Source organism: Zea mays, chromosome 3 (assembly GCF_902167145.1).
Source record: "Zea mays cultivar B73 chromosome 3, Zm-B73-REFERENCE-NAM-5.0, whole genome shotgun sequence".
NCBI classification, from domain to species: Eukaryota; Viridiplantae; Streptophyta; class Magnoliopsida; order Poales; family Poaceae; genus Zea; species Zea mays.
Genome location: NC_050098.1, coordinates 130,546,726 through 130,560,099, shown reverse-complemented (window position 1 = coordinate 130,560,099; position 13,374 = coordinate 130,546,726). Strand labels below are relative to the sequence as shown.

Genomic DNA, 13,374 nt, shown 5'->3' with positions numbered 1-13,374 from the left:
GTACTTCCCAGCCGCCGGCGACGAGGCCAGACGAGGCAAGGCAAGGGCCGACGTGTGGAGGGGCAGGGGCAATCTCGTCATTTACCCTAACAAGTACAAGTACAACACGGGGGCACGTGACTATCTCGTGTTCTTACCTTCTCTCCTCTCTTCTCACCAGCGGAGAGAAAGCAAACCCTAGTCCCCGTCGTCGCCGCCGGCAACCCTTCGGATCTGCGGCGAGCGCCACAGCGGTTAGAGCGAATCCACCCAGGGGGAGTTGAAGCCCCTTTGTCTGGGAATTTCGCGGGGAAGCAAGCGGTTGGTGGTGAAGGAGGCTATGGGGTCGTCGTCGAAGGTGGTGCGGCCGGAGGAGGTGCTGGAGTCGCTGAAGAACGACGGCAGCATCGACGCGCTCCGCATGAAGATCATCGCCCAGCTCAAGGCCAACGTGCGTGCACGCCTCCCTTCCTCCCCCGATTCCCCTCCTATTCCTCTGAGTTGAGAGTGCATTTTATCTAAGAAACTACTTCCAGCTCCTCCTTACTATTACTATTATGTTAGAAATTGTTTGTTGTAAGATAAGAGATATGTTAGGGCTTCTTCAGTTTCCTCTCAATCTATATGGATTCTAGGGGATTAGGTGGGATTAAATCCATAGCAAGTTAAAATCCTTCATATTTTTTTCAATCTCTTCCAATTCATAAGACAGGCGAGCAATGCCTTATTGTTTTTGCACGAGAATTTGGGTATTTAGTTGTCCTTTGGTGTCACGTGCTGTTTCCTCATTCGTTCTGTTCTACTTTTCCCTATATCTATGTGATGTATCGGGAATTGGTTTGCACAAGAATGTAGATATTTACTTGTCCTTTGGCGTCACTTGGCACATGTTGTTTCATCAGTGGTGTAATTCTGTTTTCCCCTCCTTTGAGCATTATGTTCTGGGAAATCTTATTTATTAGCATAAAGTTTCATGCGTGCATATAGCAGGGTATTCTTGTTGATGTTGAATAAAAATCATTTCTGCATTGTCTTATGCTCCATGTGCCCTTCTTTATGCTCTTGGCATCACTCTATGCAAGGCTCACCTGACCAATAGAGTATTGAGAAGTGGGGACTTGGCGATGAAATTTTTTTACTTTGATTTCAGGAAGATATGAAGAAAAACACTATGATGATGGTGGAGCAAAGCAAGGTACTGAATACTCCTGGAGCTGAGAAAAAGACGAAGAGGGAGTTGTTTGATGCACTTCGACAGGAACTGGAGTAAGCTCTTGTCTTTCTGTTTGAATCTATGCTCACTAACAGTACATTGCCTGGTTGGTATTTGGCCTTAACCACAAGTTGCTTATCTGGATCTTACAAAATGTTTATTGCAGATTTTACTAAAAAGTTTAAAAAAACGTGTAGCCTTAGCCTCCTACACAAATCTCAGGTCTAGGATTAGTTATCTTCCTACCATATCGTTGTCCATTGCTGGTTGTTCAAAAAGTACTAGAGTGATATAGTTCCCATGATTTTATTTGTTCTTCCATTGTTCTGGTGTATTATTTGTATTGTGGGAAATTCATCCCCCCGTGTTTTGCAGTTTTCAACTCCATTCCCAGTTTTTTGCCTGAACCAGTACGGAGATTCCATCAAAACTATGATGCAATGCTAACTGTTTGTATGCAATGCAGGACCCCAGTCCTTGAGAAAGCCTCCAAGGCAGTTTGGGAGCTGATTCTAGACAATGGTGGATTAGGGAAAGAGATAACTGAAACGGTTGAGAAAGTCTTCTGCCGGCTCAGTGGAATCGACATGATGCCACCTCCGCCTTCGGGCGCTGGTGCTCATCGAGAGAAAGATGACATGTCCTTCGATGAAAAATTTGTGAAGAGCAAGGAGGTGGATGCCTTTGAACCATCCTCATCAAGGAAGAGACCTTTCAGCGACGTCAACCGAAAAGGTGCAGGTGCTTTACCTAATGGCAGTGCTACAGACCAGCATGATGAGTCCGAGGATAGTGATCAGAAGATATGATGCTCTGCTCTCTGCTCTAATTTTTAGCTCAGGCTGAAGTAGCTTTGCTGCTTGAATGATAACAAGTCGAATTGTGATCCCTGCATATTCTATGGCTGTATGGTATATTGGCAAGTTAGACTTTTTCTGTTTATACAAGTTCTGTGAGCAACTGCTATAGGATATTTGAGTTTTCAAATCTGCTGCTGTCTATTTTCTTCTTAATATAGGATAAATTTGTTGACTATTACTCGACAGTTTTGTGGTATGTTTAACTTGTAATCATTCTAGAGTGTTGTAACCATCAAGAGTTATAAGTTAGATGCTTCTTAATCTTGCAGTATTCTATTCTTTTTCTCGAGGGAGTTCATTAGCAATTTTCTAATGGTTGCTTGGTCAAAGTTGGCTGGTAATCATTTATTCTTCTTGTTTAGTTTTTGTTCACCAAAGCACTCGTTTAGCGTAAACATGAATGGACTGAAGACATCCCACCGAAATTTCCAGAAAGATTTTACAATGTTCATCTAATCTACGATGACTTCAAACAAAAACACCAGTTATTAAAAAAACATCAATAGCAACGAAAGATCTTTGTACCCACTAAAAAGTCCCTCCGTTTTTTTGAAAAAAATAATCTTCAATGTCCTTGGTAGCCAAAAGAATACACATCTCTTATATCAGCTGCAATAAAGGAAACACAGTAGGGTACATCTACATTAGTGTCACACAAGGAGATTGCTACTCATAATAAGTCAGAGAAGAATGGTTCTACTAGTACAGCTGTGCCTGTGATAGCATTACATCATCGACATCATGAAGGGCTTGTTCGTTTTGGAGTGGATTGAGGGGGATTGGAGGGGATTAAATCCCCTCCTATACAAAATTTTGTATAGGAGGGGATTTAATCCCCTCCAATCCCCCTCAATCCACTCCAAAACGAACAAGCCCGAACTGGGCTAAAACTTTTAGATCCTGTTAGGCTTCAGTCGACGGTGTTCATCCCTCCCGTCACAAATCATGAAGCCACAAACTCATGATGAAATTTGTTTGGTGATCGGTGCCGGCTTCAGCATCAGGCATCGATGAAGTGGATGTCAAAGGTGCTCGGATGGATCTGCCACACATTCAGGGAAGCGTATTCCTCCAAGCACTCCTTCAATTGAGCCTCGCTGTATCCCTGTGATCCAGACATACATTTCCAGCACCAACCAAATTTCCAGCAATCAGACCATCGTTGTACCAGTATGTGTTTGTAAAAGTAGAAGCTGTACCTTTCTGGAGATCAAGTTAAGAGCATGAGCATATCTCACGTCCATGCTGCTCGTCCTCGCGGCCTCGTCTCTCAGGATGGAATATATGTCAGATATCGCATCGAGGCCAGACCGCTGGCGGTCGTCCGAGTACAACGAGTACTTGGACATCTGCATCAGCCGCAGTGCTTCGTCGACGTCGCTCTGGGCCACGGTTTCTGAGAACCTAAGCCTTGCCAAGGCCTGAGACAGGCGAGCAGCAGCAGCATTGTTTAAAGAGAGGTATTTTCGTATGGTATTGTGAAGGGAAAATAGCCATAGCCAAGTTTTACTTACGATAGAGATACGGAGTATGCTCAGAAGCGTCCTGATGGTTGTGTAGGAGGTTGGCGCGTTCGACTTCGCCTCCTCTTGGCGGATGCTGGAATATGCAGTCGCAATGTATTCCTCGAGCTCTCTAGGAACGGAAGGAATCACTCTTCTAGCTGCAGATATGTATGCCCTGTGAACAGGTAAAGATTGTTAGACCAAGTATTACATAATTGAGAGATACTACACGGCGATTTTACTCGGATTTCAGGTTTTATAGTTCCTGGAGCTTCCAACTAAAATATGAGCAATTCAACTATGAAATTGAAATTAAGTGAAACAAGAGCATTGTCACTATGAGTTGAGGAACAGTGTCCTTGCCTGAGCACAGATGGCTCGAGTGGTGTGAACCCCAGCGCCGGCGATTCAAGGTTTTGATGAACATGAACAATGTGCCTCGCCATTTCGAGATCGGTTTCCATGTCCGCGCGATCCAGGATCAACCAAAGCAGGTCGAAACGGGACAGGAGTGCCGGAGGTAGATTTATATTTTCTGCTGGAGTCCTCCTCATGTCGTACCTTCCCCTGAATGGTTAGAGGTAATTACCATTGTCAACTGATGAAATTTTCTTTTCATCCCTTAGAAAGAATGATTTATGCATATGAAAATTTACCATGCTGGATTTGCAGCAGCCAGAATTGCAGTTCTCGCATTGAGAGAGGTGGTGATGCCAGCCTTGGCAATGCTAACTGTTTGCTGCTCCATTACCTCATGGATTGCTGTCCGGTCTGACTCTTCCATCTTGTCAAACTCATCTATAGCACAAATGCCCATATCTGCCAGTACCTGGAACCCAAGAGTTCGTGCTATGAGAGATTGAGTGCCTATGATTTGGACGAGATGAAACCTTTATGGGGGGGGGGGGGGGGGTGCTACCACAGTTTGTAGTGCTACCATAACAGCTAAAGCGAGAGCTCCAAACAAATGAAGTTGAAGGTTTACCAGTAATATAAGTACGGAATCTCTACTGTTGAAAGCTTTGAAAGAAAAAAACTACATATTTTCTCAATAGCTGTATCCAAACACTGGAGTAAACTTTATATATATGCTTGTGGAAAGCACAAACAGCTATACACTTACAGTTCAGTAGAAAAGAGAAATACAGTAAAAGGTGCCATCATAAGGAGGTGTTGGTCTTACCAGTGCTCCACCCTCGAGGACAAACTCATTTGTTACTGGATCCTTTTGGACGGCAGCGGTAAGACCAACACCACTGCTCCCACGTCCAGTGGTGTACACTCCTCTTGGTGCAACATTGATAATATGCTTCAGAAGTTGACTCTTTGCAACACCAGGATCTCCCATCATGCATATATGCAGGTCGCCTCTGATCTGTACATTTACATTCCAGTCAATATTGAGATGTGAACTGTTGGAGAGAACAAAACCTCGGATGGAAATGACATTATGCTGAGTCCTAGCAGAATACATACCTTCATGCCATCTGCGAGCTTCCTATGGGGTGCACCAACAAGTAGTAACAGCAGTGCTTTTTTGACGTCTTCATGGCCAAATATTTCAGGTGCCAAGGACCTTGCCAACTTACTGTAGATATCACCGTCCTCAGCCAATCTGTCAATTTGTTCTTGTTCATCACCTTTGAGATCATACCTGCGACAGTTTTGCAATCTCTATCAGACAGCTGCAGAAGATAAATGGATTGCTCGGCATGAAACCTAGACGACTTACTCCTCATATTTTTTCTTGAAATGTGTGACAGACATTGCTTCCAAGTAAGTATCAGCAACTAATCCTGCACGCATTGCTCTAAACCCATAGTAAGGCATAGGGAGAAAAATTCCTGACATCTCAACCACATCTCCAGGTGCAACCTGCTCATGATAGCATTTAGTACTTGGTTATATTACATAATATCTTTAGTGAGTTCTTAATTCTCAAGAGAGCATTTAGCTAGTGAATTGAATAAACCAAAAACATAAATCTAAAAGCAGCTTGCTTCTGAAGCTAAGTGTAGAGCACATTGATAGAAATAGCGATAACAGAAGAGTAAAGGCTATTGTTGCGCAAAGCAACCCAAAAAAACTGCTCAAGTTTCAGTAAAGCTACTATTTTGTTTTACCTTTCTAGTCAGCTCTCCTCTTAGATGAACAGTCAGAGAACGAGGAATGTGGCCCTTGGGTACATGCTCTGCTAACTCTTGAAGCTTCACCTGCAAGACAATGTAGTTGTTATATGGAAGTGGAATCCAAAATATGATGAAATTTTGGCTGCTATGGAAAAAGATAGCCCTGCTTGACCAGATTGTCAAGAAAGGTTAATACCTCCTGAAATTTCAAAAACTTCGATGCACGCAATTGAAGGATTAGATTCCCCTTTGCTTTGTTCAGCTTGCATCGTTGAGATGGACATTCAATGAGGGGCATAAACACTCTAGCAGTCACTTCCTGCCAAATTCAAAACAAAAAGTTTCATTCAAAATAGAACTTAGACCAGATACAAAATTCTAGGTATGTAGCTGACTATAGACAGAAGTGTCTTTCAGTAAGATCATTTATCATACGGTGTCAAATATAGAAACCAAATCACTAAGGAAGCCTAAAATGAGATCAAGTACCTGGTATATCTCAAAGCCACATTCTTCACATGTATAAACAGCAACCTGCATCAAGGGCTTCACATCCGAGCAGCGAGTAACAATCCCAGATATTTTCACAAGCTGCCCAATGTTGGATGCCTTTACTTGTCTAATGGTGAGTGGAGTTGCCTTTGAGAATGTCTTGATGTAAACCTCACTACAGTACCAAAACAAAATCATTTTTTAGACAAACATCAACAGAGCTCGATAAATGGATATACAGGGAAATTATTGAACTGCAGATCCAGTTGGAGGTACAGAATTCGGTAGCTCCAAGAACAATTGTAGGTCCATTTTGTTTAACCAGATTATCGAAACCAGGTCACCATTCACCAAGGCAAATTTAGGACAAGGCCACTTACAAGAACCGTTTGATATCTGGTGGCATTCTCTGCAGCGGGTCCGTGCCGTCCGCGCCGCCGTCCACCCCCTCGTCCACACGCTGCGTCATCAGGATGTCCCGGTCCTCGTCGACGGTGTACGCCTCAGTGGGCTCCGGCATGATCTCGTCCATGGCCTCCGCGAAGATGCCGACGTAGCGCCGCGTGTTCTCAGTGACACGCTGCAGGAACTCCTCATCGACGTCCTTGTGCTGCGCACCCGAAAACAACATTTTGCAGCCAAAATCACACCTTGCGTCCGCAAAATTGGCAAACAGAAGGGAACTGAATGGTGTGGAGGTGAGGAGCTGGTACATGAAACAGGTCGTCCAGCTCGATCTGGACCGCGCGTATCTTCCTGTTGGCGACATCTTGCTGTGACCAGAGGGAGAAATCAGCGTGATACTGCAGATCTGGAAGGGGCAACCCTAGAACACGGGGAAGAGAAGAGATCGTGGGTAGGTACCAGGATGTTCAGGTACTTGGGGTCGCCGTGAGGGCCGACGAAGTTGGACAGGAAGTCCTTGGCGAGCGCTGCAGAGACAAACCAAACGCCATGAACCAACGCACCGCCAGGGAACGTTCAGGAACCATCGAGGAGCAAACGAAGGAACGGTTCGAGGTGGTACCGGAGGATGTTGCAACAGCAACGCGTACCTTTGTCTGCAGTGAAGTCGGGGTTCTTCATCCCGGCGGCGGCGGCGGCGGAGGCGTCGAGTGAGTGGGAGGCAGAGAAGGCCGGGGTGCGGGAGGGAGGCGGCACCGTGTTGGGCTGGGGGATGGCGGGAAGAAGGGAATAAGATGAAGGTTTTGGCGGGAAGGGAGAGGGCTGCGTGGCGGGAAGTGCGGGCTGGCCCGGACTTCGAGTGGGCCGAGATGTCGTGGACCTATGAGAAGCACGATTGGGCCTTAATCCCCACACCACCCAAAATTCATACTTTCTTCTATCTATTAAAAAGATAATAGGGCTTCAATATTTACCGGAATTTTGGTCACAGTCTTCTCACACAAACCAGTGGGTTGAACAGCTGCTAATAAAAGTATGAATTCTGGGTCGTTCGTGTTAAGTAACCCTAGTTAGGGTTATGTGGGCAAATACCGACTTTGCCCCTGAAGGGTCTCATATCTCTATATAAGGAACATGTACACCCTTTCATAATACAGAGATCAGAAAGAGGCCAGAGGCCCAACCCTATATCCAGTGTCTCGTGTTTCCTCTGTCGTGCTTATGGGAAGGGAGACGGGTTCTCTACATCTTCTTGCGCCTCTACTGCTGACGGGAGGGAAGGGAGCGGATCTGGTGATCCGTGGTAACGTAGTTCTCAACACGTTATCAGCACGCTCTACCTCAACGTTGCTGCGAGATCAGATCTGCATCAACCCTTCGTCACGCCGGCAGGTCCTTGGCCTAGCCGAACTGTCCTACGCGACAGTCTTCGATTCTCCCTCTACGCAATCGAGCGGTATGTTTTCTTGATCCGTTGGTGTGATCTGTGCGCCACCAACTTGTTGTCTCCGTCATGGTGCTGCGTCTGTGCCGGAAGCACTCGCATCGGAGCCTTGCTGGAGCTGGTCTACTCCAATGTCATGCCTCTGCCTACGGTGAGACTACGCCAGCGCTTGGGCATGTGCCACGCTGGAAGCGTCCACGCCGCACCGGAGCTGTGCCGACGCCAGAAGCCACGCCTGTGCCTACAGTGGGGCCGCGTCGCGCAAGCAGCAAGGGTAATACGAGACCCAACACCGCGACATGAATCATGATGGTCGGTTGTGGCGGTGGTGCGAGAGCCCGCTAGAACAGGAGGACCCGTTCCCAACCTAATTATTCCCGAAGATCTGGACGGTTTCCCGGCAGGCCCATCCATCCGTAACGTCCGCACTTCAAACTTCAATGCGGGATTGACTACCGAGCCGGCCGTTGAGGCAACGAAACAGAAAAACCGTGTGACGTTGGGCATCGTGCATGCATGGACGGTCAACAGAAAAAAGGGAGCGGCCGTGGGTCTTGCTCATGCACAGGAAGCAAAGACTCTTCTTTGGCCTTTCTTGGTTTTATTTTCGAAATGGTCGTTAATCTCAATTTAATTATTTATATAAATAAAATTCTTGGTGAATTTATATAAACTTGTATGCATGCTCTATATTATTTATTCTATATATTTTCTATTGTAAATAAAAAAGAATAAAGCATGTTTTATGTTACAATTTCTACTTTAATTAATTATTTCCTGCAGTAAATAATTAGTAGAGAAATACATGTTTAAATATGGAAAATGCTGATGTGTTATGCTCATGCAATATTTTTGGTGTTTATTTTTCTGCTTTTATTTATTATAGCAGAAAATTATTAAAATGCATGTAAAGTCTATATAAGGCATACTCAAATCGCTCTAAATATTTATATTATGTTGAGCTTTTGGAATTTGGACTTACGTCGAGCGATTAAATTGTATAGTGGGTACACAGATGTGCCGATCAGGTTACATTATTAATTGGCTGAGTTAAGACATTGGCTATTGGCTGCGCCCTGGCAACATGACGCAATATTTGTGTCATACGAACTTGGCTGCGTCATGTGATTGCTATGTCGCGCTCTCTATTAATCGGATCGCTCCTGTTGAGTCAGACCGCCATCGCTGAGTCGCGTATTTTTCGCATACCCTGTAGGCATTGTCTGTCATCCGTGATCATCGAGCCACAATTGCGCCTGTTGTGCACGTTGTGCGGACTTATTGTGTACCCCAATTACTGAGCCATAATTGTGCCTGTTGCGCTTATTACGAAGGCTTGTTGTGTTGTCGTAGCCCTGATGGCCGCACACGCGTTGACACCAGACGCTAGAGCTTGTACTCGCGTGGATTGTGGTGGGTTGTTCAAAACCCCTGAAGTCACATTATACGCAACCTTCTTAAACAATTTTATTTGGCTGTATATTTTATTTGACTGTGTTGTGTGGCATTATATATTTATATATCGCCAAGTGGCCGTAACGACTATATCAAGATCAATAGTGCTTGAAAATCTGGGAAATTAAATTGAAATACAATGAAACACAGATAAATTAATTTTTTGCTCTCTCCTCATGCATAAAGTTTTACCCGAAGTAACCCGAAGATATATAATATAATGCATGAAAGCCTTTTTGGCATAGAAGACATCACAAATTGGGATTCTATTAGTAAGCAAAAGGCCTTACCAAATAATTTAAGACTATAAATCTCAGCCATATATTGCTCAACCAGATGTTAGCACATTGCTCTCTTTGTCGCTAAATGACATGAAGCAAACTATGAGATAAAAGGACATGTAATCGCCAGCAACACGAAGTTGCGAGTATACCGAGAGGTTATTCTGAGAAAATTTTCACTATGTTGGTGTGAAAACCATAGTGTGTTCCTGTCGAACCACTTTACTCGTTCTATCTAGGACCTCTGTACTTGTGTTGCATACATCTCTCAGAATTGTAAATACTTATAGTCGCTGAATTGACTAGGTATAGTCCTTTGATTGGTATGATATACTTTTAAGCTAAATGGTAAAGGTCGGTCCTGAATGGACACATACCTGGGGTTTATGTAGCCGAACTACACTGAATTCCACCCTTTGGCATGCTTACTATTATCTACCTCCGATCTACCAGAAGTGAGAAGAGTAGACAAATAATTATGAAATCCCACATCACCAAAGAGCTTGCAGCTAAATTAGACATTAACATGTCATTGGTCCTTGGCACCGGAAGATCCATAATTCTTGACCACTAAGCTATTAGTGATGGTAATTTGTGATAGAAATATGAAGATATTATGGAGACCAGAGGTATTCTCCCTAGTCTTGATGACTCCTTTGTATGAGAGCAGTATTATCTGTTGTTGAAGACTAGTCCCAGACGGATATTGGTATTTCCTTCGCTCTTGCCAAGCAGTTATCTCCATTTGCTTTGTCGAAAGCTTACGAATCAGATGATTTTTCCCAGATAAAAGGAATTATTGGCCTTGTCTGTTCTATTCCAAAGCTTCTCTTTTTGCTGAACAATGAAGAGATCAAAATAATGCTATATAGAACAATTTGGTATATAATATGAGGAGAAATGTTTGCCTTGCTGGCATCACCACAAATAATTAATTATTGTTATAAGTTCTCTCTCAAAATTATTATACCTAAAAATGTTGCATAAATCGATACCCAATTTCATAGCGGTATGAGTAATTGGGTAAACAATGGGCAATAATAAAATGAGCTGGACTATACATCTCTGCATATAAAAGTCTCTGCTTGGCAGCATTGGCCTGATGTCGTGCACTTTACTACCAATATAAACACACATTTTCCTATGTGCCTCAAAGCACAATGCAACCAGTGAATGTCTTTGTGAGCGTTAGACCCTGATGGTCATTTTACTTGTTGATCTGAAGTCAACTAATGGCTCCAAATGACGAATGGTATTCATGAGCCCCTGAAGAAGCCTTATGGATAAAATAGTGTTGTGCATGTTAGTCTAAATCTTAATGATTGACTGTGCATTTGGTAATAATAACAATAAGTTTGCAGAATTGTAACCATGAAGCAACTTGTTGTTGCGTGTCTCGCTAGATATTGAGACTAACCCTTCATGTGAAGGACAAATATGTAGTATTCATGCCACTACATTAATCTAAGTCCAAAGCTCACTGCATAAAACCCCTATCTGTAATGTGCGTAAGATTTCCCAAATAAATCACCACAATAGCATACATTGGCCACAACTGGATGATCGTGGTTGGGGATTTTATCTGTTTGCTTTTAGAACATCTCGGCATTAGGGGGAGGAATGCCCATATAGTGTAATACCTCAATATTCTATTAAACGCACAAAAGCCAAACTGAACCTGTCATTCGGTGTGTACTCCTGTGTATATGGAGTTTGCCAGAAATCGTTGAGGAGTAACCATATTGGTTTGAATGCTTCTACTTGATGTAGATGTGGATATACCCGGGATTAATATCATATCCACATTTGACTTATTGGTATTTGATCTATTCTCGGGGACGCCTGCGAATATGATCCATCAACCTTAGTCAAAGCATATGTTCTGGTTGTAGATTCACGTGGTCTGTGATAACCCTCCTCCGATTAATTCATCCTGATGGTGATTTGCTTCACGAAGAGGTTCATCTTGATGATGAAATTCCTAGCAATGCGCGCAATATCATTGTGCTAGGAATATGGAACAATGAATCTTTCGTTTTGGGAAATAACGAAGATCATTATTAAATGTGGGAGACAAATATGTCGACACCTATATTGCCTCCCTAGATTGCAAAATGGATCCAAAACAAAGTCCTAGGCATGAGTGCTTTAAGCTCTCTTATCGGGTCATTGATAAATGCAATCGAGGCTGAACCAATAATCGCAAAGTGAAAGTCACGAGCTTGAAGTTCAGACATTATGGGCACTATTGAAATAATGTGTGGTGAATGCGATGGTTCAAGTGGTCTTGTGAGAGATCCATCCCACATATGTGTTGAATAAACACTGTTCCGCTATGTAATATATCTGGCAAATGGCATGAATTAAAATATGCAGTTAATAGGATTCTGAAGATCCATCATGAGATCCTAGGAGGACTCATAATCTTGAATTATAAATATGCAACATATAAATCTCATACCGAATAATGCATTCCTAATGAATGACCACTCTCCTATGTAGGGAGAATATCTCCTAGTTGAGATTATAGTTCTCAGATGGAACCTTTCCAGAAGAAATAAAGTCTGTGTTAAACACCAAAGTTTGATAATCCCTATAAAGGGATAAAGACCCATACAGACCCGAAAAGGAATAAGATGTGGTACCAAAGGACTTGAAGTTTACCGAATAAGCACATGTGCATTCCATGAGTTTTACTCATGGTAATTTCCACTAGATGTGGAATTACGGTATCCTCTAAAGCCCTAATGGCAGAAACCTATAAGGTTTAGGTGTTACTGGCAAAATATCCCCATTGTGCCAGAATGACAGACTATAACGATGTATCTGATCGATGAAAAATCCCTGATGGATTACGATCTTAGATGGACTTTTGTTACACCATCATAGATGTTGCAATGGATGAACACCTCGAGCGATGTGTCATATTTAGAATATGTACTATTGCAACTATATTATTCCCTAAGTCCTATTGAAGGACATGTTATTTGCTTTGCACAACTATGTATAAATTGTGGTGTAAAGATAGAAAATGATAGCACCCCAACCTCATCGATTCTCGTTATTCCAGATGAACAATGAGACGTATATCTTGAAGAATATGCTTGAGTTATGAGGGATAACGACTTTGACAGATGTCATCGTCAGGGGGAGCACAATCGTGAGACAATAAATGTCATATTCTATGCCCTGAAGGCATGAGCTTGATGATCAATATGTGAACCTTTATGGAACTTTCTATCAAATATATAGATCCAGTCGATCGAACACCATCAGTCAAAGTGGCTTATTTATATTGATACGTGCACTTACCTCGTATATCCTAGAAGTGAGTAGAGGTAAAGTTCCTGAAATAGTCCTTGCAAGGATATGCAATCCGTTTGCTAAATCTTCATGTGCATATACTTCCAGAAGAAGATGTTTTGCTTTATTGATACAATTTTGCAAGGATCAGGGGGAGCACATTTCTGAAGTTAGCCCTTGTAGAAGATTCGATAGAATCTAGATCCTAGAGGATCGAAATCTGTCCCGATGTCAGCTGTTGTACTCTTTTTCCCTTGGTGAGTTTTCTTGAAGTTTCTCACATGAGGTTTTTAACGAGGCAACAAAGT

General features: G+C 43.0%; 2 protein-coding genes across 3 annotated transcripts; one reads left to right on the top strand and one right to left on the bottom strand.

Annotated features, from left to right (window-relative positions):
• Positions 1 to 163: 163 nt before the first annotated feature.
• On the top strand, positions 164 to 2,229 carry LOC100192888 (uncharacterized). The gene is made up of 3 exons (NM_001138076.1): positions 164 to 430; positions 1,130 to 1,245; positions 1,659 to 2,229. The coding sequence occupies exons 1-3, from the start codon at positions 320 to 322 to the stop codon at positions 1,999 to 2,001; spliced, it is 570 nt and encodes a 189-aa protein (NP_001131548.1). The 5' UTR covers positions 164 to 319; the 3' UTR covers positions 2,002 to 2,229.
• A 387-nt stretch (positions 2,230 to 2,616) lies between these two features.
• LOC100273978 (uncharacterized) lies at positions 2,617 to 7,349 on the bottom strand. 2 transcript variants are annotated; one of them, XR_004856909.1, is made up of 16 exons: positions 7,234 to 7,349; positions 7,043 to 7,110; positions 6,892 to 6,951; positions 6,559 to 6,788; positions 6,176 to 6,353; positions 5,883 to 6,005; positions 5,681 to 5,770; positions 5,290 to 5,432; positions 5,034 to 5,211; positions 4,741 to 4,932; positions 4,214 to 4,386; positions 3,921 to 4,124; positions 3,567 to 3,732; positions 3,252 to 3,473; positions 2,951 to 3,157; positions 2,617 to 2,816 (listed from the first exon to the last, which is right to left on the bottom strand). XR_004856909.1 is itself a non-coding variant. In NM_001365694.1 (15 exons), exons 1-15 carry the CDS (start codon positions 7,262 to 7,264, stop codon positions 3,053 to 3,055), a joined length of 2,163 nt encoding a protein of 720 aa, NP_001352623.1. In that variant the 5' UTR covers positions 7,265 to 7,334; the 3' UTR covers positions 2,951 to 3,052. The 2 variants fall into 2 exon arrangements, 1 of the variants encoding a protein (NP_001352623.1); NM_001365694.1 differs by lacking the exon at positions 2,617 to 2,816 and having other exon boundaries at positions 7,234 to 7,334.
• Between the last annotated feature and the right edge of the window lie 6,025 nt (positions 7,350 to 13,374).